This window comes from Oryctolagus cuniculus, chromosome 16 (assembly GCF_051225735.1).
Source record: "Oryctolagus cuniculus isolate XC-2025 breed Fujian yellow rabbit chromosome 16, ASM5122573v1, whole genome shotgun sequence".
Taxonomy (NCBI): Eukaryota; Metazoa; Chordata; class Mammalia; order Lagomorpha; family Leporidae; genus Oryctolagus; species Oryctolagus cuniculus.
Genome location: NC_142882.1, coordinates 69,852,699 through 69,880,464, shown reverse-complemented (window position 1 = coordinate 69,880,464; position 27,766 = coordinate 69,852,699). Strand labels below are relative to the sequence as shown.

The 27,766-nt window shown below is 40.3% G+C and overlaps 2 protein-coding genes across 24 annotated transcripts in view; one reads left to right on the top strand and one right to left on the bottom strand.

The window, feature by feature from the left end:
• Window positions 1-13,662, top strand: part of LOC103349457 (uncharacterized) — a 92,659-nt gene extending 78,997 nt beyond the window's left edge. For 16 of the 22 annotated variants that reach the window (XR_016222688.1, XR_016222681.1, XR_016222682.1 and 13 more), the window contains one exon: window positions 399-3,647. Coding sequence is in view for 2 of the 22 variants with exons in the window: in XM_070059778.2 (XP_069915879.2) it covers window positions 3,877-3,982 (106 nt within the window). In the remaining 20 variants the exon portion in view is untranslated. Of the gene's footprint in view, window positions 1-398; window positions 3,648-3,876; window positions 4,176-8,017 lie in introns of those variants that run through there. The other 6 variants (XR_016222683.1, XR_016222676.1, XM_070059778.2 and 3 more) reach the window with 4 other exon arrangements.
• Window positions 1,820-27,516, bottom strand: STK17A (serine/threonine kinase 17a). 2 transcript variants are annotated; one of them, NM_001082006.1, is given in 8 exon segments: window positions 2,950-3,506; window positions 3,970-4,149; window positions 4,235-4,283; window positions 5,733-5,859; window positions 15,238-15,382; window positions 16,229-16,441; window positions 27,162-27,249; window positions 27,298-27,364. In NM_001082006.1, coding segments are annotated over 8 exon segments (1,194 nt in total). In that variant the 3' UTR covers window positions 2,950-3,181.
• Between the last annotated feature and the right edge of the window lie 250 nt (window positions 27,517-27,766).

Genomic DNA, 27,766 nt, shown 5'->3' with positions numbered 1-27,766 from the left:
TCCTTAGTAACCTGCTCCCAGTTCAGGCATGTCTTCTAAGCAGCTTCAGCCAAGTTGCTCTGTTGTATCAGAAAAACTGTAGCATGTTGTTATCCAGGGGTAGAAAAATGGAGATTAAAAACAAAAATGTGCCCCTAACACCCAGCTCGGGTGCAGGTAAATTTTAGGAGAGATTACTTCTCATCTTCATTTTCTTTTTAGTTGTTATGTAAGCTTACATGTAGTATAATATAAAATACCTTTTATTATTAAATTATAATCCATCGAGGTAGGAACTAGCCCCCCCCCACACACACACTTCACAACTCTTAAGAGTTGATGAAAAATTCTGATGTAGTTTTTTCACAAAATACCTGGTTGCCTGACAACTGTCTATCCCTGCCTTGCTTTATGAGAAGTGACTACAAGGCTACTTCGAAGGCTTGAGTTCTTAGAACAGCTGATCGGCAGAAGACATTCAGCAGGAATGACAAGTAAATCCTTAAAAGCTCCTAAGTTTGGGGGCTGTTTGCTGTCCCAGACGAACATAACCTACCCTGGCTCTTAACAGTAACTGAGAGAGGTTTATTCCTGGAATGCAAGGGTAGTTCAGTGTTAGAAGTATGAAATATCAAAGGGCTGCCTTGCGCAGATTACTGATGCCATAAACAAGAGTGTCAATTTGTTAAGTCAACAACAGGAGTCACTGTGCACTTACTCCTCATGTAGGATCTTTGGCCTTAGTGTGCTGTACATTGAGATTTAATGCTATAACGAGTACTCAAACAGTATCTTTCACTTTATGTTTCTGTGTGGGAGCAAACTGTTGAAATCTTTGCTTAATGTATGCTAAACTGATCTTCTGTATATAAAGAGAATCGAAAATGAATCTTGATGTGAATGGAAGGGGGGAGGGTTGCGAGTGGGAGGGACGTTATGGGGGGGAAGCCATTGTAATCCATAAGCTGTACTTTGGAAATTTATATTCATTAAATAAAAGTTAAAAAAAAAAAAGAAGGGTTGCCTAAGAGGAAAATTATATGGTATATAATTATATAAAAGGCATTTGACAAAAACTCATTATCTTCCCATGTGTATGTACATATCTACCAAACCAACAAATTCAACTTACTAAAGGTTTTCTATTGAAGTCAGAAACAAGATGAGACTATAAACTACCCTTCTAAATAGTAATGCACATAAAGTTTGTGGAAAAATAAGAGTTTTTTGATGTAAAAAATTTTGAATCTAAAGTTTTTTTCCACCATATTTGGCATTTTCCATGAGCTTTTTAGCTATTTAGTTTTGATACTCTGGATAATTTTTCCTAGCATTTAATATTATTCTTGCATTCACTGGTCAATATTGTTTCTGAACATGCTTATATCTGTATGGACTGACCCATACACCACTGCCATTTACATTACTGAGAACTATAATGCAGTTTTTTCCAAACTAAAGTCAATTCAAAAGTCAGATTCCAGAATTTTCCATAACTTCTACAGAAAGTCATTTTGTCCTATTTTCATGTGTAAACAAAACCTAGAATATTCAATTTCCCAACTGATTCAAACCAGTTACATATTTTGCATTGCCCATAAACTGCTCATCAACATTTTATGAAAACTGGGTTTATAAGCTGTATAATTTGGAAATTGAAAAAGTGTAGAAGTAGCTGTCATAAAAGTATATAGGCATTTTTGGGGGTTACATGACAGGCCAAATTGAATCTTTCTACTTATAAGTATATTCTGAAAGTCTTCTTAAGAAAACACCATACAGCTCAAAATTCAAGGTACAAAAGCGGCTGAAGATAGGCAGCCAACCAAAAGACAACAACTTTCTTCACAAATACAGTACTTTTATTAGATGTATTTTGAAAAAGTCCAAATGACTGATTTTAAAACCTGACAAATTCATCAAGTACAAAAATGTGTCATTCAATAGTAAGGGTTTTTGGCAGAGAAATATTGGTACATTTGCCTAAGTTTGTATTTCTCTCAGTTACCTGAGGTTCAACATTGTGGTCATGGGTTTTCATTGCAAACCCTGCCACTGTGGCAGAATTTCCTCTTCCCCTTTTACTTCCAAGCAGCTTTCTATAGTCAACTTAGAAAACAGTGCAGTCTCATCATCTGGTCTGCCTAATCCATTTCTTTGTATAAGCCATACCAGGGTGAGTGAGATCATAGACATTTGTGTAAGTCTACTTAATAGACTTTTACATTTCCATCTTTAAAACAAGAATTTACTGTTCACTATGGGACCTGGATATAATTGCAAACTTTATGGAGCATATTCTTACTTTTTGGGGCAAAGTACTTCCCTAAAGACCAAGTATCCAGTGCCAAAATTTTTATGAACAAAGAAAAAACTTTTCCTAGCATAGCTTGAAGGCTGAAAAGAAACTCAAGTGTAAGCTCATTGGCATAAATAAATGTGTTTTTCTCTGCCTCCTGTGCTCTAGGTTTTATTAACTTGGGGACAAAAGCAATTATAATGCCAACCAGGTCACAAGCTTGGGACGAGGGGCAAAGAGGTAGTCTGTTAGTCTACAAAAGTGAACATGATGTGATGACAGAAATGGCTAAAACACACAACACTTTAATTTTATACAAATTAACCAAATATTTTTCAGAGGTGAAAAAAATCACTACCTCTCTTAGGCAAAAACCAACAGAAGCCAAATCAAGTCAATATAAAGCAGTAAAAAAATACAAAAAAATAAGATTATCGAACTATATATTCTAGTTCTCAAAAACTTTAGAGGATGTCTATTGAAATTAAAATCTTCCCAAGAAAAATCCAAAGTGGAAAAGTATCAACATGCATCTAAACAGATACAACTACATGTACGAATAATGCAAGAGAGTTAGAGAATTTTGGCACTTTTACTTGGATTTTTAAAGTGAATACAAATACTGTTAGACACAACTTCTCATTCTGGAGAAAAAGGATGTAGTTTTAAAGGTGCAAATATCTCCCTTCTTAATAACATTGAAACAGATAACTTTACCTGTTAAACCTCCTGGTTGGCAAATTTATAAATCTGGCTTGATTCACTTAAATCCACAAGTTTGATAAAGTTATTTTTTTCTACAGTGATGTCTGGTTATCCACTTTCAGTTACCATCTGGCCAAAGGTCCATAAATAATATCAACATTTTCAATGTAGAAATCAAGTTCTAAAGGGAAACACCGCTCAGTAGATAAATTCTCCTGGAATTTCTTGTAGCAAAGGTTCCTCAAATTTAAATCGCTTGGAAATGGCCTTTTGCTCCATTTTCTCTTTTTCAGACTGTCTGCATTGTCCTAAAGTATACGAAGTAACTACAATTAACTCTTCAGTTACAATTGATTCTTCGGTTCCTGGTTTCTCAGTAGCTGAACTAATTTCAGGCACAGAATCACCTTTTTGGAGGGCATTTGCTTCTTCTAAGGCCTCTTTCACTCTTAAAACAGGATCTTGAATACTGCTCTGTGTCAACCACGGATGTTTCAGACATTCTTCAGCAGTGGCTCGATCTCTGTATAAAGACACGAGGAACACTTCAATTAAAAATTATAAGAAATATAAAAATTCAAATAATGTATTGTATTCTACTTTGGGAAGTATGAAGAGTTGACAAAAATCTTGTCATTTCTAAATAAAACTAGAAATTTTAGAATTTGGGTGCAGTTTCCCTTAAATTGAAAAATATTTTAAGTAAGGTATCTTGGAATATCTCTGCTGAGGATTAGCTGTCACATCACTGTCAGTTTCAACTCACTGAATTGGAAGCATCATTCACTGCATGACACATCTGTGATACAATTTTGCTAGTATTTAAATCCTGTCATAATGAAATACAGTTCACATTTTTAAAATCATTTTCATTTTTGTCAATTTTCTTTCAGTGTATATGAAGCCAAGGTTTTCATCTACAGTCTTCATTTGTTCAGAATAGACGACCCAAAAAGTGACATCGGTCCATATCAATTAATACTCACTCAGGTTTCTTAACTAAAAGTTTCTTAATGAAGTCAACAGCTGACTCAGACACAGTATCAAATTCTTCCTCAGAGTAACTTAAATTCATCTGTGAAATGTTCAGGAATGTTTCTTGTTTATTATCACCTAAGAAAGGTGATATTCCTGTAAGCATGACATATGTTAACACTCCAATGCTCCTAAATTAAAGAAAATATAAAAAAGATTAATATCACATCTCACTTCTTAAAACTAATTTGATCAGTTTTCATGAACAACGCTTACCACATATCTGTTGCCATGCTGATAGGATCATAACTAAGAATTTCAGGAGCTAGTAACAAAAAAAACAGAACAAAAACATTTAGCTTCATTTAAAAGAAAACACCATTTTACATACTGCTGAATTCATTTTAGATTTTTTTTTTTTAATACAGAAGACAGTTCTGCTTTTGAGGTGGAACAGGCTCTTGGTAGAAAATTTGGAATTTACCAAAACCAATCAGAAAACATTTAAACAAAACCTCCTTCAGGGTAATAATTACCATTTCAACATTTTAGCTCATTGCCCTTCATTCTGTGGTTTCCTGCATTTTTTCAAGTGTACAATGCTAACTGTCAAAATTGGCTAGTATATTTGGGCTGTTGCTTTTCCTAAAAAAGTTGTCATATTTCTAAAACTTAATTAGTGGTCATAATGCATAACAGTGTATTGAAAATTATGTATTCTAGTCCATAAAAAATAAGTTTTCAAGGTTGTTTAGTCTCTGCTCATAGTGCCTTTCACTAAAGAATCTGCTTTAAATTGTAGGACTTTAAAACTATGAATGATTTTCTGTACTGTCACTGCCAACTGTTTCCTTCCGCTCCATCTTCACTCCTTTCTGTGTCCTCTGAAATTCTCAGTTGCTTCAGTTAATAGTCCTTTGAAAGGAGCCTGGCTCTTCCTCTGTCCCCCCACATCAGAATCTGCCTGTTTGCCCACTGCACATCTACCCACAAGTGAAGTCTTCTTCCCATCAGCCCCGGGCCACAGCCTTCTCTACTCCCTGCCTGGCTGCCATCATCTACTGACACACCAGCCATCCTGCTCTCCCAGGGCTGACATTACCCTAGGCAACCGCCACACTGACTTCTAGCACCCATACAGCCTGGCATCAAAGTTTCCTGACCTTGATCCAAGCTTCAGAATTACAAAGTGCTGTCTCAGCACTGAAATTTTAAATGCTAATATTCTAGTATCTGGTCACAACTTCTAAATTGTTCTGCAGCCTTAATCAGTCCCATTTTTCTTCTAGTTAGTCTACCAAATAAAATCATAGATTACTTCTTTTTCTACACAAGCTGGACTAATGGTGCTGCTGTAACCTTCAAGTTTAAGCTTTTTCATAATGCCAGGAGCTCTCTACCTTGCGTGGACCCACACCTCTTGTGCTTCTGCAGAGGTCCATGGTAGGCAATTCCTTTATCACAACATTCATCACCACCCAGAATGTCTGTAAAGGTGCTTGATTTTTAACAAGGCCTTATAGCAACTCAAAATCCTCTCCATTTCTTTTAGAAATAATCCCTTCAAACTCACTGACTTGTGGACAGGCAACACCATTTTGCACCTTACTCTTGAACGTTGTCCATTTTAAAATGTAATCCAAAGCAACCAATTTCTTATGGTGGAATTTCAACAACAGCAGATGACTGGCCCCACTATGCATCATGCCACATGGAGATCTTACAGTGATGCCTGACCCTAAACACAAAACCACTGTATTCTTAGAGTACTCACCCACATATTCAGGAGTGCCCATAATTTCTCGAAGCTCTTCACTGTTCTTCACTATTCTTGAAAGTCCAAAATCAACTATCTTGATGTCACCAAGTGGAGATTCGCTTGTCAACAGAATATTCTGTGGCTAAAAAATATGCCCCCCAAATTAAGTACACTATACATTTAGCCCCATAAAACACTAATTTCACCTGTTACATTCAGACTGAGGAATTTACCAGTAAATAGTCATTTGTTACATATTTTCACAATATATTTGCAATCTGAAAGGCAGCAGGCTTTGTATGTTGTATTTCTCAATATGTTCCCCTATACCAACTCTTCCCATCATATAAATATGCATCTATCCCGATCTTAAAATCAAAACCAACCTTATAAAAACTATCCCCTATGACCCTGAATCTCCACCTAGCCAGCACACTCCCTGCTGTTCCCTTAAAGCTCAACTTCTAAGCAGCACGGTCAGTTTCCATTCCCTACTCTCACTATTGCAGCAAGTTGGGCTTTTTGTTATTGATTATCTAGACCACTAGTCTCTACTTTTTCCCATCTCCAACCCATCCCTCATTGTACAACAGAATCAGTGATCCTTCTGTATCCATGAAAGACTGGGTCCAGGACTCCCCATAGATTCCAAAATCCTCACTCAAGTGCCTTGTGTAAATTAGTTACATACCAACTATAAATATTCTCCCATATATGTTAAGCCATCTTTAGATATAATGCAATTTAAATGCTGTGTAAAGAGTTTTTATGGAGGCCGGTGCTGTGGTACAGTAGGTAAAGCCACTGCCTGCAGTGCCAGCGTCCCATGTGGGTGCCATTTCAAGTCCCAGCTGCCCCACTTCCGATCCAGCTCTCTGCTATGGACTGGGAAAGCAGTGGAAGATGGCCCAAATGCTTGGGCCCCTAAACCCATGTGGAAGACCCGGAAGAGGCTCCCAGCTTTGGATCAGCACAGCTTTATCCATTGTAGCCATCTGGGGAACGAACCAGCAGATGGAAGACCTCTCTCTCTCTCTCTCTCTCTCAGCCTCTGCCTCTCTATAACTCTGCCTTTCAAATAAATAAATCTTAAAAAAAAAAAAGTTGCTATACTGTATTGTTTAAGGAATAACAAGAAACAACAACAACAAAAAACCTCTCTACAGGTCCAATCCGTTTGAAAAGAATATTTTCAATCCACAGTTGGTTGATTCCACAAATGCAGAACCTAAGGATAGGGAGAATTGTGCTCTTCCCATAATGTAAGGCTGATTCTCATACTGTTTCTACCTTCATATGGTTGTTGTCTTCCAACAACAGACATACTTTTAAACAGGGATGGAGGGTGGGGATATAACTGGCAAGGCCTACCCAAAGTTACAGAAGCAGTAAGGTTGGTATCTCTGGAGTCATTTTTATCCAATGGAAAAAAAAACCTGGAGCTGATGCTGTGGCAGAGCAGATAAAGCCACCACCTGCAGTGCCAGCATCCCATATATGTGCCAGTTAGGGTCTCAGCTGCTCCACTTCCTATCTAGCTCTCTGCTGTGGCCTGGGAAAGCAGCAGAGGATGGCCCAAGTGCTTGGGCCCCTGCACCCACGTGGGAGACCCAGAGGAAGCTCCTGGCTTCAGATCATCCCAGCTTTAGCTGTTGCAGCTATATTTGGGGAGTGAACCAGCAGATGGAAGACCAAATCTTTCTCTCTCACTCTGCCCCTCTGCTTTTCAAATAAATCTAAAAAAAAACAACCTAGACACTGTCTCTTAAGACAGTTATGAACTAGAATGTGAAATTCATTAGAATTTTTCAAATATCAGATTTGAAAGGAAAGTCTGCGTTTGCTTCAGAAGGCGTCTGTCCTGTCTTCTTGCACTAGGAATATCTCCAAACGTAAACTGAGAAGCATTGGTACTGATAATGAATACCTTACTACAGCACCCAGAGTATGTCAGAATCTGATCACTGCCTCCTTTTCAAGATGAACCTCCTGTCACAATTCAGTAAGCAACCTGCATTGCAAATCAGTCTGTAATCCCCTAAGTAAGACACATACTCTCACATCTCATGCTTTTGCTTATGTATCTGTTTAGGAAGCCCTCTCCCTTTCCTCTGACAAATTTATTTTCATCACTCCATGCATGGTGAGTCTCAGCAAAATACAAAAAGCCCTACCTGACTTCTCCGTCCCCCAGGGAGGGTAAGATGGCTGTCCCCTCTCGGTTCTCTAACATCTTGTACACAGCAAACTAATTCCATTGTCTGTATTTTCTTTTCTTTTTTTTTTTTTTTTTTTGACAGGTAGAGTTAGAGACAGAGAGAAAGGTCTTCCTTCCATTGGTTCACCCCCAAAATGGCTGCTACGGCCAGTGTGCTGCACCGATCCGAAGCCAGGAGCCACGTGCTTCTCCTGGTCTCCCATGCGGGTGCAGGGCCCAAGCACTTGGGCCATCCTCCACTGCCTTCCCGAGCCACAGCAGAGAGCTGGCCTGGAAGAGGAGCAACTGGGACAGAAACGGCGCCCCAACCAGGACTAGAATGTGGAGTACCAGTGCCACAGGCGGAGGATTAGCCTAGTGAGCCACAGTGCTGGCCATCCATTGTCTGTTAACTCGTCTACTTTGCTGTTTCCTTCATCATGGGGTAGTTCCGTTGATGAGTAAATGCATGTGCATATTTCCTCTCCCTGCACTCTTCAACTACTACATCTGATTTCTGTCCTCTCATTCCACTATAGCAAGTCTGAACAATTATCTTACTAGGTTCTGACATTGCTGGCCATCCCTTGTTGACATACGCTTCTTCTGGCTCCCACGAGAAGACACTGACCTGGCTTTCCTCCTGTCTCTCGAGCTGTTTATCTCTCACTCTCCCACTCAATGTTGGGTTTGTCACAGCTTAATCTTGAGGTCCTTTTCTCACTCTACACTCTCACCTTGCACTATCTATCTTAACTCAAGGCTTAAATACCACCTATACCTATGACTCACCAAATTTTATCTCTTTCAGACCTCTTCAACTACCTATTTACTTAATAGCTCCCCTTTGATGTCTCAAAGAAACCTAACATTCACAAGAGCAAAACCAGTCTCACATTTTCCCTCCTATAGGTCAGATTCTCCTGCCAATGAGTGGTATCTAAGTGAATGCTACCATCATCCATCAGGATAGGAGAACTCTCTTAAGAATCATCTTGGTCATCCTCTCTCCCCTTTTCCTCCTCCATGTCAGTATATTCTGGTAATCCTAAACACTTCTAAATGCTGTCTGTTATCCAACTATAGAAAATTAAGCTTGCTTTCCTTTCTTCCTTTTCTGCCTTATGCTAAACAGTCTGCTAGGTTCTGTTTGGCCACTTTGCAGGCACAAGAATCGCTTGTATATCAATATATATCTGATCTGATCCTCTTAAATTAACCCTTCAATAGCTTCCCACTGCTCTCAGATACTCTCCACAGTGCTGGATGTGGAGACAAAACCCTGCCAGGTCTAGCTCCCACCTAGCCCTCCACAGTCAGTGAAACAGTCTCACTGTACATTTTGCAGTCCCACACACTTGTCATGATTCTTCCCACAAGAGTGTCTCTGAAGATGGTATTCTCTCCACCAAGGACACTTGTTTTCTCATCCTAGTATCTTGTCAACTTAATGAGAAGACCTAGGGTGGTAGTGAGCAGACTATAGCAATATTCAATACTTCTCGTGTGGGATCTGTCCTTAATGTGTTGTCCAATGTGAAGTAATACTATATAACTAGTACTGAAACAGTATTTTACACTTTGTGTTTCTGTGTGGGTGCAAACTGATGAAATCTTCACTTAACATATAAAACTAAATCGATATTCTGTATATAAAGATAATTGAAAATGAATCTGGATGTGAATGGAATGGGAGAGGGAGTGGGAGATGGGAGGGAAATTATGGGGGGGGGAAGCCATTGTAATCCATAAAATGTACTTTGGAAATTTATATTTACTAAATAAAAAAAAATCATGGTATATAACATATATACTTTTTGCCATTTGTTAATTTTAATAGATAAACTCTTAATTTGAAAAAAAATAAAATATAATTGCATAGCTAGAATCTGTCAATTCTTTGATGGGTAAAAATGACTACTTTCAATGGGCTAAAATATATGAATATGTGCTAAAAATAGAGATAAGTACCTTAGCATTATAATTTAGTTAAACCCTTTCTAGGGAACCCAGTTCATGCTAAACAGGTTAGAGCATACAATATCAACTCTGTTTAAACTAGATGAATGCCGGGCAGTAAGGAGAGAAAGCAGTCAGTCAATGGAGAAGTAATTACAGGAAACATGCAGACAGGTCTCAGGTAGTGTCTGTAGAGAATCTTCCTAAAACTTTTATTTTCTTGCTTTATGGGGAACCTTTTTATTTATCTCAGATTCTTCATCTCTGTGGAAAATCTGCTTCAGATTTGCTGAACAACTGCCACTGACTTAGTGACTACGATCACTGTAAAGTTGAGTTTAAGCTGCTTAATAAGGCTTAAGATACCATGGATGAGGTTTTAAGAAAAATTTTATCAGACAATGAAAGTTCTGGTAAATTTTTTACTTATTAAAACCCAGGTTAGAGTACAAAAATAGGTTGGTAATCCTGTTTAAATTCATTTGGGGGACTGTTTAGTAATGTTTTTATGTTATTCCTTTCATTCAAGTAATACACTGATACTTAAACTAGAATCAGTGACTCAATTCAAATCTCAAATGGGAAAATCCCAGCTTCTAGTCCACATTTAATCATGCATATAACAGAGTGGACAGGTTAATGATAATACCTCATACTACCACTGCTGAAAGGTTATTTGGAAACAAAGCACACCAGATTTTAAGACTATTTTTGCACTATTCTTCATCCGTCTTCCCCCTAAATAAAAAGCAGGCCACTGTGCCAGATGTCTAAGTCACCAAATTACTGAGACTATTTTGAGACTAGTTTTTTCTGACTTTGCTAGAGTTGTTTTCTCAGAATTGTCAGTCCTGTTAAAATTTTAATATTTTAAACAAATGGGCTTTCCTTTAATCATAGTTTGTCTTTTCTATTTTTGTACACTTAAGGATTTATACTTTTAAGGACTCATAAATCTGCATCTGCTGCTTCTTAGAGAATTTCATATGCTCAATTTGAGGTATTTGGCTAAGAGTCTAGAGTGATTCAGTGTTTTGACAAACTGGTCATTTGGGGTCTGCACTGAAGCCAAATGTATATTTCCCATAATATTAATTATCACTTTTATAGAGGCAACTCTTACTGTCTAGCTCTAATAGTGTTAGAACTAACTTCTGTTTGAAATAGGAATTTCTTAACCAGAAAGGAGAATAAGTAGCCTGCCAAGTCAAAGATACCATATATATATACACATATATATGTGTATGTATTTTATGTATATATTTTATATATGTATACATGTGGATTATCAATTTTTACAGAATTAAATACAAGTAAATATACTTAACTTTGAGGGAGTATGAGAAAATAGTGTTTTTTAATAGCTTAGCCTTTCAAGCTCTTTTGGAGACTGAGAGTCAGCATTATAAGCATGAAGTCTTACTGGACACATGGCTCTTAAAGATTTAGGCACTGAATGTGTTTGTCCAGACACAAAGAGGTCAGCCTGAAGTGATCTTTTGGTAGAAACCACCTCCACCTGCACTGCTGCCAGCCAACCCCATCTCCATCCTCTCTCAGCAGTTCACTTAGAGACATGTCTCACTGTACACGTGAGGAGTGCAAGGGTAGAAGGAAGGCTGGGAACACTGGGCCCCCTGTCTTCTGCTTCCTCTGGGTCTGGGAAACAGGGAGAGCCCAGTTTCCAGCATGAATGGCCTATCATCATCATCAAGGCCTCTATTAAATCTGTGAAGAATTCTATACAGTATTTTGTTGAGAAAGGAATATGATTTATACTGAAGGTCTGGAGGAGAAAGGGATATAATTTCCTTGTGTAAATACACAGTTGAACCTGGTATTCAAGAACTTAATATTCACTTTTGACTGCTTTCAAGTAACATCAAACATCCATAACACATGGTGTTGGCAACCTGTCTGACTTGCTACTTAATTAGTTCATGAATAATGGTCATAGGTTGTGTTGTCATAAATTGAAAGCTCATTTCCTATAAGTACAGTATCATTTAAACTGGAGATCTGTTCCTAGAAGTCCTGACTACATCATAAAACTAATAAAGCATCATAAAATAACAATAAATAAATGATTTTACAAAACTAAAAACATAAAACTAAATATGAAAAAAGCCATAGCATAATCATGTCTTCTGGAAGTTCTCTGAAGTTCTCCTGCATGGTTAATACTAGGAGACTTCTTAATGTGAGTCCCCTGAAGTCTGGACTGCTGAAGTCATCTAATCCTGGTCTGTTGTTCCTGAAGGAAGCATGGGTAAAAATTTCTTTCAGCAAGCATCTTTGAACTGCTTATGCATACGACTAAAGGAAAAAAGTACAGCAAAGTTTGCCTGCCCGTGCTATGAAGGATTTTAAACAGGTGACCGCCAGCACTGGCATCAGGCCACTCCAGCATTAGCATCCCGGAACTATACTTGCCTTAAACAAGATAAGAGTCGGAGAACTCAGAGGGCTTCATAGCCTTGGAAACTCATGACTGGAGCATAGGGAGACTACTGATGCCATAGACAGGAGTGTCAATTGGTAAAGTCAACAACAGGAGTCACTGTGCACTTACTCCTCATGTAGGATCTCTGTCCTTAATGTGCTGTGCATTGAGATTTAATGCTATAATGAGTACTCAAACAATATATTTCACTTTGTGTTTCTATGGGGGTGCAAACTGTTGAAATCTTTACTTAATGCATACTAAACTGATCCTCTGTAAAAAAAAAAAAAAAAAGAAAAAGAAAAAGAAATTATCAACTCCCAACTTGACTCTCACTGGGATTAAACATGACAATAGGTCTGCTCTGATTTCATCATCATTTAAAAAAAAATCATCTATTATTTTTCACTTTATGTTTCTGTGTGGGAGCAAACTGTTGAAATCCTTACTTAATGTATACTAAGCTGATCTTCTGTATATTAAGATAATCGAAAATGAATCTTGATGTGAATGGAAGGGGAGAGGGAGTGGGAAAGGGGAGGGTTGTGGGTGGGAGGGACGGTATGGGGGGGAAGCCATTGTAATCCATAAGTCGTACTTTGGAAATTTATATTCATTAAATAAAAGTTAAAAAAAAGGCAAAAACCACCACTTAAATCACATATCATGACCGTGCACTTCAGCTACAGTATACAGAAATAAATCTTTGAGAAAAGGCAATTGTTTTTCAGGAATGAATTTAAATTGGCCTCTTGGAGAAAAGAACAAGAAAGCTTCCAGGCTGTCTTCTCTCCTGTGTTCTTCTCTCAATGTCAATATTTAAAGCATCTGTATTACCTTCCCACTTGATTCCAACTAGGACATCATCGTGACTGCTTTAGAAGTCAACCACCAGATTATACAAACTGTCTAGTCTTCCTTGAGAGTGTTCCCTCATGTAATAAAAATTAAGTACTGTTATTTCTGAAGTATGATGTATATATAAGGTGTCATGGAATGTGCCATCAGTAGTTAAAGTGGCTCCTGGACCTGAAGTACAGCATCACCTGGCTCTGCCCTGAATCCCAAATTCTAGGGTTATGGCCTAGCAATTTGTTTTAACAAGCCCTTCCCAGCGATGCTGATGCCTGTCAGAGTGAGAACCACTGCCATAAAGCACCTACTTTCTGCCAGAGGGCACAGTGCAGCAGAGATCAAGGGAAGTCAGAGGTGTGCAGAGAGATGAGGGTGCAGGTCAGGGTAGCAAAGCCTTTTTTGGGGGGTTCTCAGTTGCCTTCCTTCCTAACTCTTGTTTCCTCTGTCATAAGGCTATCATTTTTTAAGTGGAATAAACATTAGGAACCAAAGCCAGTGTGCCCTGTTTTGTGTTTGAGGACTGTTTCATTTTCCCACAGCTATACTAGGATTTGGATGTCAACAGTAACTTTTCTACCAGTCACCTGAAGCAATATATCAAGAATACTTAGAATGGACATTTACAGTTTGTTTCATGAGCACCTATTCAGATTCTTTCAGAAAGAGAACTAGTTTTGAGAGTTTGTCCCTTACTCCTCTCAGTCCAAAGTTGAGGCAGGGCAAGAGTTTACCTCTCCAGGCTTGGAGCACAACACTGGCCAGGCCAGAGACTTACATACGTCTAACATAGTTCCTGGTTGTAGGCAGATCCACGCCTGTCTAATCAGAGTGACTCTTGGGAATTCACAGAGCTGTACACAGAAGACCAGCCCCTTCCTGCTGTGGCCCTGGGCAGCTGTGAGGCTAAAATGGCACCGTCTATCTTACCAGCATCTTCTCGCTGTTCTGAGACAGCAGAGCTGAGTACTAGAGGAAAACCAAGTCCTAGCTACATTTTGAGCCCTGAGTATTATCACAACTGAAGCTAGAATTTTCCCTGGACTTTTCAGCTTAGTCAATAAAATTTCCTTTTTTGCTTACCCCATCTTCAGTTGGTATTCTGATCGCTTGAAAGGACCACAACTGATACACTGTCCATTGTTTTTCTTTCCTGCCTCTTCCCATTCCTTCTTTCCTTGAAGATTTTTATTTTTATTTTTAGACAGGCAGAGTGGACAGTGAGAGAGACAGAGAGAAAGGTCTTCCTTTGCCGTTGGTTCACCCTCCAATGGCCGCCACGGCTGGTGTACTGCGCTGATCCGATGGCAGGAGCCAGGTGCTTCTCCTGGTCTCCCATGGGGTGCAGGGCCCAAGGACTTGGGCCATCCTCCACTGTATTCCCGGGCCACAGCAGAGAGCTGGCCTGGAAGAGGGGCAACTGGGACAGAATCCAGCGCCCCGGCCAGGACTAGAACCTGGTGTGCCGGCGCTGCAAGACGGAGGATTAGCCTAGTGAGCCGCGGCACCGGCTACCTTGAAGATTTTAAATTAGACATCCATCTACCTCTAATATGTTTTTTTCACTTACTTATTGCTAATTTTCCAAAAACTTCAAATTACTACTCAAATATAAATACTGAAACCTGTGGAATTACCGGAAGCACACAGGACCTGTCATTTTCTGTTTTAATCTTTCCTATTTGATGTCTCAATTCCAGGGAAACTACTCCATTTTTTCCCCTAGAAAATCACATGTTCCTAACTTTTGTGAGACAATCTTCTCTTATTCTTCTCTACTTATTTAAATAACATTTTAAAAAGGTTTAGTTTAAGTATTAACTCTACTAAGAAGCCTGTGCCTACCTAGCAGTATTCTGTGACTTCAATGTTTCTGGCATCGTATTATTTATCTTTCTAAATGTACAAATGCACATTATCTCCCTGTGAAAATGAACTGGCTAGAGAAGAAGGGTCAACACTCGGTTCTAATATCCTTGTTCATAAATGATTGAATAAATAATTGCTAAATATTTTACATCTGGAATATCTTTAGCAATCTCAAAATTATAAAGGAATTCAGATCTTACCTTCAAATCAAGATGAACCACATCATGAGTGTGCAGAAAGTGGACACCTTCTAAAATCTGCCTCATGAGTCTTTGAACATCTTTTTCATTAAAGGCTTCATCTCTATCTGCAACACACTGGTCAAAGATTTCACCTCCAGCAGCACTAGAAAAGGGCAGAATTAAAGCAACACATAACTCATAAAAAGGGAAATAGTGAACACTCACAGCAAAACTATCCAATAACTTAGTTACAGCCTGGTGGTGCTATATGTTAATATGGACTCGATGAAGCAAAACCAGTATGAGCTGAGCCAGCTCAATGCCAAGCAGCTAGAGACTATAACTGAAGGAAGGAAGGAATGAACGATAAGTAGAAAACAAAATGGCTAAAAACTTTCCAAATCAGATAAAAACTGTAAAACCAAAATCAAAGTAGCTCAGTGAATCCCAAGCAAGACAAACAAATAAAACCAAGGCACATCATGCTCAAATTGCTAAAAGCAATGATGAAGAGAAAAAGATTTTAAAAGGCACATTTGAAGGTAAAACAAGATAAGAATGTCACAGGTTGGTGACAATTCAAGGAAGACGACAAGGGAATGACATGTTTAAGCTCTGGAGTTGGGGAGCACAGGGAGAGATGTGAGCCTAGAATGCAGATATAAAAATGAATAAGGGATTATAAAATATTTCTTATTTTAGTATGATTATGGTTATCACTTACCTTCCTAGGAATTCTTCCAAATGAGAACTTTACTATATTATCTTTCAAATGAGAACTTTACTATATTATCAAAAGAATTTTAAAGAATGAAAATTTAAAAAGCTTACACATGTATTTTCTTGCAAATTCAGAACATGTCAAATTAGTAACAGGAACATATGAAGATGATCTTGGAACTCCTCAGATTTCCAGAGAACCAGGGGCCTGCAACGTTATCACGGAAGAGTGGCATCCCGTGAAGTGCAAACTACTGAACAAATCCAACCAAAGGCAAGCAATACTTACTATTCCAGAACTAAGATCATTTCTGATGAAGTCTCATAAACTTCATGTAGATTAATGACCCAAGGATTATCCTGCGCCAATTCAAGGACGGCAATTTCATGAATTATTTCCATCCGACAATCTTGGCCTTTTCTTCTTTTTCTCATGAACTTAGCTGCAAATTCCTTTCCAGAATCTTTCTGTATGCATTTCCTCACCACTGCAAATTTTCCCCTAAGAATGAAACAAAAACACCCGCTGTTTAGTGCTGACAGCCTTCCCAACATGGCAAACTGTAATAACAATTTCTAAATACACACTGATAGGAAATAAAATTCAGATAATTCAATCACAAAAGTAGGACTTTATATAGGCTGTAACTATAGATTTAGCAAATAAATTAATTTTAACATCAGCAAAATTCATTTTTCTAACTAGAGAATTAAACTGCTTTGGTTTGAATGCGCCTTCCAAGGTTCATGTATTACACACTTAATGCCTATGAGTGGATTAATGTTGTCATCACAGGAGTGTCCTTTTGCTTTCCTCCATGAGTTGATGCAGCAAGAAGGTCCTTGCCATATATGGCTCCTTGACTGTAGAATTCCAGCCTCCAGAACCATGAACCAAATAAACTGTGTTCATTAAAAACTCCCCAGTTTGCGGTATACTGTTATAGTAACACGAAATGGATGAAATCAATATTAAAGTCAATATATTCTGCACAATTATACAGAGTTAATTTTTTTTTGCACATTCACACATAAAATGACTTAAAACTTAAAAAAAAAAAAAACATTTGAGGGAACGAGTGTACAGGGTTAAGATACTCATGTAATACCTGGGCTTGATACCTGGTTTTGAATCCTGACTGTGGCTGCCTGTTAATAAAAATCCTGGCAGGCAGCAGAGATGGTTGGTGCAAGTAATTGGGTCTCTGCCACTCATGTAGAAAACCTGCATTGAGCTCCCTGCTCTTGAGTTGAACCACAGCCTAATGGCAGCTATTGTGGGCACTTGGGGAGTCAACTAGTAGATAGGAACTCTCTTTCCATGTCTCCCTGCCTCTCAAATAAATAAATTTTATAAAAGCTGTTTGACTTTTTGATAGGAACTGGTCACAAGCTTTCCTAATATAATGAATTTCATGGTCACTGACACTAAAGGACATTATCACCTTCTAAAAGAATCTCATTCATATATCATTATAACTACAGCATCAGCTGAAAATTTCATTTTCCTAAAATAAGACAAGCATTGTCTTGACACACTATTATTTATCATTAAACTAATAAACAAGTCTAATACTAAAATCACTAAAGCATATGGATCACAGGTATGATCTCTGGAATACACAGAAGTGGGCTTGAATCTCTCAACTGAGAGTTGACACATAACCTTAGGCAATTTATTTATTTAATATTCTTAAGTTTCATTTTTCTTATCTTTACAATGGGACATAAATAGCACGTACTTCACAAGTTGTTGTGAAAATTAAAGTACAGTCTCTCCATATTTATGTGTGTTGTGTGTGTAGGGGGGAGGTGGTGGTGGGTAGAGATGGTAGGGGCATTGGATCCAGGACCCTCTGTGGGTTCCAGGATCTGTAGATGCTCAAGTCCCACGGTATCTGCATATAATCTATGCCATCCTCCTTTATATTTTAAATCATCTCTCAATGCCTAACACAATGTATAATGCTAAGCAAATTAGTTGCTATAGGATATCTGCTCAGAGAATAACAAAAAGAAAGAAATGTTGCATCCATTCAGTACAAATACAATTTTTATTGCTTTCAATCTCCCATCGGTTGAATCCAGATGCAGAACCTATGGATTTGAAGGGGCAACAGTATGTATATAATACATGTCAAGTCAGGAGCCAGAGCTGCCTATGTTACACAAGCACACCAGTGTAGCACATGCGCATCTTAACTGGTTAAGTGTCTGCCTCCACATAGTATTTTCTTAAGACTTTTACTATAAGCCTAAGGCTGACTGCATCTCAAGGGCTACAGAGCCTCTGCTGAGCAATACAGAAGATACTCCACTGCTTTTCACAGAACCATCCATCAGCTACGAACACAGCACATGAGCTGCTAACTGCCATTCCCTCTTTTCTCTTCCCCACAGGATTTTTTGACCCTCTCACTACTATGGTTTATCCATAATATGCCAACCAAATTGGAAGGAACTATATTCCACTTAGAAAGTGGTATGTGATTATTATTTTATTGTTCTTAAATGATACAACCTAAGAATGCTTGTTTAAAAAACAATAGTTAATGGGCCTTACATATTTCAAATTTGGCTGGTAAATAAATTACCCAGATTTGTTTCCCCTTGAACTGTTATCAAACCAATATCCTCATAAGTATTTTTATTTTGACAGGCAGAATTAGATAGTGAGAGAGAGAGAGACAGAGAGAAAGGTCTTCCTTCCGTTGGTTCACCCCCACAAAGGGCTGCTATGGCCGGCATGCTGCACTGATCCGAAGCCAGGAGCCAGGTGCTTCCTCCTCCTGGTCTCCCATGCGGGTGCAGGGCCCAAGCACTGGGGCCATCCTCCACTGCCTTCCCGAGCCACAGCAGAGAGCTGGACTGGAAGAGGAGCAACCGGGACAGAATCCGGTGCCCCAACCGGGGCTAGAACCCAGGGTGCCGGCGCCACAGGCAGAGGATTAGCCAAGTGAGCTGCTGCGCCGGCCCTCATAAGTATTTTTAAAATGCACTCTAGAACATAACACAAAGCTTTAATTTCTTCTGTTAAATTCTAACTTCTGGGACCGGCAAAGCAGGTAAAGCCACTAACCTGCAATGCTGGCATCCCACAGAGGTAACAGTTCAAATCCCAGCTGCTCCACTTCCAATCCAGCTCTCTGGGAAAAGCAGTGGAAGACAGCCTAACTCTTTGGGCCCCTGCACTCACGTGGTAGACCAGGAAGAAGCTCCTGGCTCCTGGCTTTGGATCAGGTCAGCTCTGGCCATTGCCAGCTGTTTGAGGAGTGACCCAGTAGATGGAAGACTTCTTTCTCTGCCTTTATAACTCTGACTTTCAAGTAAATAAATTCTTTTTAAAAAAAATTCTACCTTCCTTCAAGAGAGAAGTTTTTCTATTTACATCCAAAAAGCCCTTTGTTCCAAGAGGAGCAGAGGTGGAGAAGCAAGACCCATCTCCTTAAAAACCCCCAGCTTCAACCGGACTGCGCACTCAGCCCTCTGCCTCTGCTGAGTTGCCCGCCTGGTCTGGCCAGGTGTAATCTCTGCACTCAACCATGTAACCTCTCTCCTTCTTCCCCCCTCCCATCCCCCAGTCTCTCAGGCTCTGTCTGGAGAGGTGCCCATCCATCCTTACGGATGTCCCTTCCCTAATAAACCTTGCTATTTTACCTCCCCCCCCCCAAAAAAAAAAAAAAATTCTACCTCCCAGTTCTCGGGCCACTATTTTAGACTACTAATCCAATCTACAATACCAGTTCTTCTTTCCAGCAATAGTAACCACAATTATGATTTTCATGCTCTTTGTATTCATTATCATTAGTAATAAAAATGGCAAATCCTTAGGCATATGTCTACGGCTCTTCAATTTGGTAACAGTTTACCCAACACGATTATTTAGCTCAAAGTGCTGCTTCTGTTAATAGAAATATGAAAGACTCTGACAGATACTGGAGAGATTAAGTGATCTTCATCATAGACTAAAATCTCATTTTATCCCACAACATAAGGTTAACATCTCCAAGTTCTAAAAGATTCCTAATGACCTTTGGACTCATTTAAAAAGAAAAAAAAAAATCACTGATAACTTCATTTTTTTTTTTGTATCTCTATGTCAGATGTTTCAAAAGAAGTGAAAGTTTAATTTGTAAAATGCTGATCTGAAGTAGAACCTCAATGTATAACTGATGGCAATGCTTCTGGGAAATCAGAAATGACTCAGTGGAATGGCCCTCACAGTGCTCCCACATCAAACACACAAGTGTTTACTGTGCCACACCTAAAACCCAAACTGGTACAATGCTATGCAGTAAGTACTACTGAATATCTAGCCTGAAAGTGGATTTCTGAAGACCAGATGGAGACAAGTGATTCAGCAAACAGAGAACTGGATTCACACACATGGGTAGCCTGCAAACTGCAGAACTCTGGTACAGAACGGCCATCTCTAAATTTCAGAGGCCTCTGCCCTATACTTTGTCTGCCACCACACTCCCCAGCCATTCTGAGGAACCAGAGCTCAGTTTCCACAGTCGTCCCTCCATACCAGTGACGATTCTGACACCACCTTTGTGTTTGTGCTTCATTTCTCACAATATTAGGTTTATTCTTTCCATCATAGCATGTACTCTACTCAGGGTCAGCAAACTGTTTAGTAAAGGGCAAGATAGTAAATATTCTGGCTTGCAGGTCAGATGGCCTTGGTGGCAACTACTGAAATCTACTAGTTTAGAACAAACACCTTTGCCACGGGCAAAAGGTAAATGAATGGATTCGGCTGAGCTCTAGTGAACTCTGAAGCTTGAATTCCATATGATTTTCACATCATTAGATATTACTCTGATTCTTTTTCAACTATTTTAAAATATAAAAACATTAGCTCATGAACCCCACAAAAATAGGTGGCTGGCTGCAGTTCGCTCACCCTTGTACTCTTCCACTGTTCTGATACTGCACATCACTGAAACTGGTAAGAGAGCAGGCCACAATGGCTGGAGGACACATCAGAATTACAAGATTTTTTTTGGTGTAAAAAAAAAAAACATTTGAAATCCATACATATAAGGGTCTTCCAAAAGTTCAAGCAAAATGTACATTATGAAAAAAACTGCATGGTGGCAAAAATTTTTTGCACCAAAATAAAAATAAGTTTTCATTCTATTTTCCATGAACTTTTTGAACTCCCCTCCTACTGCCTTCTTCTCCAAATGAAACTATTATTAAGAAGTAGAAGTGACATTTGAGTTGGGTCTACCAGTCCAAGCACTAACAAGGTTCAAGTTTATTCATCTTTGTATTAACAGTGTCTAAGTACAGTGAGAAATAACTAAGTAATTTGGGCTTTATATTGAGTTAAAAATGGGACACCAATTCTTTAAATGAGGTTTCTTTTTAAAGATTTTATTTATTTGAGAGTTACAGAGAAAGGGAGAGACAGAAAGATCTAACACCCATTGGTTCCAAATGGCCAGAGCTGGGCCAAACCAAAGCCAGGAGCTTCTTCCGCGTCTCCCACGCAGGTGCAGAGCCCCAAGCGCTTGGGCCATCTACTGCTTTTCCAGGCCATAAGCAGAGAGCTGGGTCGGAAGAGTAGCGAGGATACAAACCAGAGCCCATATGAGATGCCAGCGCACAGGCAGAAATTTACCCTACTCTGCCACAGTGTCAGCCCCGGGGTAATTATTTTTGATAACAAGGAAACCAATAAAATAACTGAAGGCAGTGAGCACGGACTCAAGAGTGAAGAATGAGGAGAGAGAATATATTTAAGATATTGAACCTCAAGCCACATTAAAACTTCCTGAGAGATCTGAGCTGTAGGCAGATATGAGACAGAGGTAAAAGCTGGGAATGACTTCTAGATTTTGAATGTGAGTACAGAGTAAGTGTGTTATCATCAATGGAGATAAAAATATAAAAACGGTAATGTTTTTTGAGGAAAGACAAAAACAATAACATTTTTTGTGGGAAGATTATGTTAGGTTTTAGATAAAAAGTTTGAGATGCCTTTGTAAACTAATCCCACTTATTTGATGCATTGCAAATATAAGATCAAATGGTGGGTTGCAGGCAAAGTCGAACAGATAACAGAATATACAAAGTGAAGTTCAAGGACCTGTTTTGCTTTAGTCTAGCTTACAATAAAGTACTTTGTTTATATCTTTACTTAAACCCATCTGACTTATTACAATTTGTTGTACTATGGCTACTTAGCTGTCTCCCTAGTACCCTACACACAGTAGGTACACAATTTGCATCATATAGCATATTGATTTTATTTTACATATAACATATATGTACACTGTTCTTCCCATTTTTGCTAAATAAAATTTTATGGCAAGTTGACCTCAAAACATTTAACACATTAATTGTCATTTTCTCTTCACTGATTTTTCCTATCATTGTACCCCATTTTATTGTCAATGCCTGGGGTAAGTTTATATCACTACTACTGAAATTCATTCCAATGTTATTTCCCCCATGAAATTTTCCAGTGGCATGTATGTCACAAATGGGAATAACATTTATCTGTCACAGATGGGAATAACTTATTTAACTCCATTGGGGTGATGTGTAAAGAAGCTCCACTTAAGAAAGACCTAGAGGTATTGTGGCATAGTGAGTTAAGCTGCCTCTAAGAAGCCCACATCCCCCATATAGGAGCGCCTGGGCTGAGTACACCTCTGCCTTTGATCCAGTTTCTTGCTAATAGGCATGGGAGGCAGTAGATTATGGCCCAAAAATTTGGGCTCCTGCTTCAGCCTGGCCTAGCCTTGACTGTCGCGGGCATTTGGGGAAGTGAACAAGAGGATGGAAACTCTCTTACTCTCTCAGCCCCTTTGCCTTTTCTTTCTTTCTTTTTTTTTTTTTAAGACCTATAATAGATTTAGTCTTCTTTATCTCTAAAAAGGTCAAGGAAAACAGCAAAAATAAATAAATAAATCTATTAACCTTAAATGTAAAATTCAGTGAGTTCATTTAACTTATGTATCAGCATGAGAGATTAAAAACAGGCAGGACGTTAAAAGTCAGGCTTAGTCTTTAATTCTGGCTGCTAACTGTGATCAAGGGCAATTTATTCAGTCGTGGAACCCTGGAGTCCTCATCTGTAAAATGGGGTTGCTGGCACCCACCTTACAGGGTAGTAAAGATTAAATAAAACAACATCTCTGAAGTACGTGGCATTCAGCAAATAATCAGTAATTAGTAGCTATTTTTATTGTTCTTGGAACTAACTTCAGGTCTGTGACACAACCAATGACAAAAATGTGTGCAAAAAGAATCACAAGAGTTGTGGATGTGATCTAATTTGAACTCGACTTTGTCTCTAAGTTCCCTCAATAAATCTAATTCTTTCTTAATTACCTGAAGAGGCAGATCATTGTTAACTACTTAGCTTTCTAATACATTTGGTTCAATAATCAAATTTCATAAAATTCTGCTATGGTTTTATTAAAATAAAGAAATTCATTGGACCTTTGAATTAATGTATGTTAAATTAAAATTTTAGTTTTAACATTTTAAGCCCCAACTTCTCAAAATTAAACCTGACTTGCTTAAAGAAATATCTGCCTTAGAGCAGAAGTCACACTTCCCAAGTAATTTCTGCTAATCCACAAATGGAGCCAATTTTCCTTTATCCATCCCATAGTGATGTGGGCCCCCAAAAATGTTCAGGAATTTAATTGTTCAAAGGAATGGCTAGCTGCCAAGATATCTTAAATAATGTATATCCTAAAGCAAGGCAATTTCTACAGGCATAAGAAATTATAATTTATGACACAGGTGTAAAGTCTAAAACCTGCAGCCGTTACCTACTATCGTCAGTCTACGTAAGAACACATTTTCCAAAATCCACTTGGTGCTAAATTCTCTTAAACATTCTCTGATAAAAATCCTTCTTTCTGTTAATCCTGAATTGCTCTGGGTAGGAGGTATGACATCCTTGTCTATGCTAAGGACCACCGTGGGAAGGAATTATAGGACACTGAAGCTTGGTATGCATTTGTTGCAATTTGAACTCATTAACAAATCCTTTCATAAAAACTATGGGCTACTGCTCACAGTCATAAGATAGACTACAGAATATTCTTTGAAAATCATCTGTGGTGTCATAATGTCTCCCCCAAGACTCAATCTCTGTCTTGGTTGTCTCATCTGCAAAAAATGGGACTTTGCAAACTGGCTGGCAGCGAGAACCCATGAGCTACTGCAAGTGCAAGTGCCTACAACGCCTGCACAGGTATGAAGTGCCCGTTGCAGCAGAGAATTCCATTTACAACTTTTCCCATGGGAAAACAAACAAATGATGTTCTTCTGATTTTATGAACATATTTTCTAAAAAATTAATTTGAGGACTAGTAATGAAAACACAGGCAAAGCAAATCATTTGATGTGAAATATGTATAATTTTAAATTTATGGAAACATCTTTCTGTTCCTATACTACCAATAAAGTCAAGTGGAATCAACATGAAAAAAAAATTCTCAGCATCCAAGGTCATTTCTCCGTGCCTCAGTAATGAAATCATTAATGTGGTTTACACTGGCACACATCCTGACTCAAAGAAAGGTAACAAGCCTTCGGAATAACAAGTCAAACTTGAGGCAATAAAATAAAGCTTTACGTCATATATTTACCCCCATTTAGGTTGCTATGGCCTCCGTTGGTGACATGAAAGAATGTGACATTTTTTAAAATGATCGCCATCATATCCTGCCATTACTCTGGAATCAATATTGACCACTTAAACTCTCTTCCAACAGCCATCTTTTCTGAAAGTGTTTTGTCACAATAAAATAGCATCACCCAAAAGAAGTGGATTTTTTTAAGTTAACTCTTCACAGTGCTTCCACATTTTACAAAGAAAAAAGACCACGGACTAAACTGAAAGAATCCTTTGTTTTTCCTCCCACATGACTGACTGAAACAGCATGGGTAATTTTCTAAGTTACACATCAGCATGAGATCAATTAGAGTCCTATCAGAAATGCAACCACAGTTAACAGTTGGAAATTTTGGCAAATTTTCTGATGAGAAAAAAAAAGATCATGCATAAACACATTCAATTAAGTTAAAGCCATAGCATGCTGGTAATACTAATAAACCTTAAACAAGGAGTGCTTATATACAAAACAGGAATTTTACTCCCTGAGACTTCCCAAGAGTATCTGTGTCTTTTGAACAGACTTCATTATTTTAGCCAGAGATAGAGGCAGAGCTTGTGACTGCACTGGTTTTCTTATTTTTAGTTGTTACATTTAGAATAACAACACTTACTGAGCCACATGATGGATTTCATTGATTGAGCACTTCTTTTCTAAGTTAAATAAGCACTGCGTTAAAGCTATACATCCGTTTCATGTAATTCTCGGAACAATCAGTGGTTAGGTAATGTGCTCAAGATCACATCACTGGTGAGAGACAGCAATCACACTGACTCCAAAGCCAGCGTTCTTAACCGCTGCCTTCAACTCCTTCGTGATGAAAAAATAATCAAAAAGGAAACAACACATCAATTTTATTTTTAATATCAGGCTCTTAACATCAAGAATCTTTCCAAGCTCTGTTCTGTTTTGGAGTTAATCCTTTTATAAAGAAGTATATATAAGAAAAAGTAAGTAGAAGACATGAAAATCTGAAACAAATAACCTTGCAGGCAAGCTAATTTTATAACAGAACTTAAAACACAAGTTGAAGGAGGCATTCCTGGAGGAATCAGTCCCATAATACCTGCTAGGGTACAAATGAGTTTTTCAGATTAAATCATTTAGCATAAAGTCTAAAAGACAGCGCCTGCCACCTGAAGATGCCTCAGTTCTGCAGTGTCAGTCTTCCTTTTATGGGATGAAGCCGGACAATCCAACCCAATAATGGAAAAATGTAGTCTTCCCTTTGCGTGTAATAGGGTTACTTCAGAACGTTTGGAATTTGGACAAATTAGAATACCTAGCTGAGTCAGTAGCTTCCTTGTCTTCTTGTGTCATAATTAAAACGTGCACAGAGCCAATTAGTGCCCAGCCCAGTGAAGTAAGTCTTGTTCCTGAAAGGTGTTTTACCTTTTGGCAACATTTGAAATAAGACATTTTGAAGGTAATCTGCCCCTCCCCCAAAAATTCCTCTTCAATATTTGTAAAATATTTTATCATTGCAACCAATGCCTTTCCCAAGACATCGGCGGAAGCCTGCCTGGCCCTTTCCCATTACACCATGGAGCTAGCTATTTTGCAACCATGACAAATGTTTGCAGTAACAGCGAACGCTTATTGAACGCTATGTGCCAGGGCCCGTGGTATGCGCTTTACAAGCACGGCGTCTTCGGCACACGTCCGCGAGCTAAGTCCTGTCATTACGGCCATTTTTACGGGTGAGAAAAGTGAGGCTGGGAGCCGAAGTCCCCCACCCCAAGGCAAAGAGGGAAACGAGTCCAGGTCTGAGCCAAAGCCAGTGCACTGGACACCTTCTCCACACTACTCTCAAGGCAGACGACAGTCCCCACACGCCACAGACCTCGCTCAGCATGTGCTCTGCACCACACAAAATGCACAGCGTGCAAACCGCCTTCCCTTGTTCCAGCTTCCAAAAGGGACGGAGGTGTAAGCTTGTAGGCCCCTCTTAAAAAAAATTTAAAAAAAAAACCAAAAGGGTGGGACAGGGAGGAGGCAAGAGCCCCGAAGAGCCGGTTCACAAAGTAGGAAACGCGCAAGGCCCATGCACGCAGCCAACTTGAACCTAAGGCACAGGGGCCTAACTAGTTTAGCACTAACACAAAAGCAACGAAGAAATCGAAAATGATGGAGTCAGCAGGTGGCTGACAGCCGTGAACAGCACCGGGGCAAGGGAAGCGGTCGCCACTGCGGCTCGCACGCCTCGCTCGTGAGATGCCCACTTGAGTCATCGCAGAGGCTGGAGGGCGCGAGGGGAGGCAGGTGCCAGGTGCCCGGGCACCCCTGCTCGGTTCCACCCGTCCTCGGGGGCTTCCCCTCTCGGCCCAGGGCCCCCCGGCTCGCGACGCGGAGAGGGCAAGAGCCGGGGCGACTCGGATGCCCTCCAGCACCCGGGCCTGTGCCAAGTCACGACTGCGCCTTATCGGCACCGGCGACGCCAACTCCAGCCACCACACTTATCAGCGCCGGCGTCCCGCCCCGGGCGACCGGGACGTCTCCGCGCCGGGGTCGGGGTCGCGCCCGGGCGCCCACCCCCACCCCCACCCCCGCCCCCGCTCCGCCAGCCCTCACCTGCCCAGCTCCCGGCCTGGACTCAGGCTGTAGCAGTCCTGGAAGGGCTCGGTGCGAATGGCAGCGCGGATTTCCGTCAGCAGCCCGCGGGTCCGGAGCGCCGGCGGCCGGCGCGCCGCGCTCTGACCCCGGCCGCCCGGGCCCGAGCCCGAGGCGGCGGCCGAGGGGGAACCCCCGCTGCCCGGCTTCTCCAGAGGAATCATGGTGTTCGGGGGCGCCTCCTTTCCGGCCGCCCGGCCCGCCCAGAGCAGCCGGCGGGTAACGGGCCCGCCTCCTGCCGCCTCGTGCCGGCCCGTGCAGCCCAACACACCCGCTCGCCGACTCGCCGCGCTCCGACTGCGGCCGGCGCCTTCCACGCCGCTCCGCCCCGCCACCGGCCACGCCCCCTCACGCCGAGCCCGCCCCCTCGAGCTCCGGCGGGGTCCCGAGCGCCCGGCGCCTCGCGCGCGCCCCCTGCAGCCCAACGGGAGAAGGTGCAGCCCTGAGGGCGGTCCCCGCGAGGCCGGCAGGGTCGCCGGGGTCCGCGGAGGCGAGTTCTGAGGGATTGGAGCCGGCCCCTCGCTCGGTCGCCCGCCGGTGTACAGATCGCCCTTCCAGGCGCTCTC

What these genes read in the sequence shown, in the direction of transcription:
- STK17A (XM_008261482.5), bottom strand. Translation starts at nt 27,364, where the DNA reads ATGATTCCTCTGGAGAAGCCGGGCAGCGGGGGTTCCCCCTCGGCCGCC. An exon ending in GGGCACTCCTGAATATGTGG is followed by an intron (nt 4,284 to 5,732) that starts GTGAGTACTCTA and finishes TTTTGTTACTAG; the next exon opens with CTCCTGAAATTCTTAGTTAT. An exon ending in CTTTTAGTTAAGAAACCTGA is followed by an intron (nt 3,507 to 3,969) that starts GTGAGTATTAAT and finishes GTCTTTATACAG; the next exon opens with AGATCGAGCCACTGCTGAAG.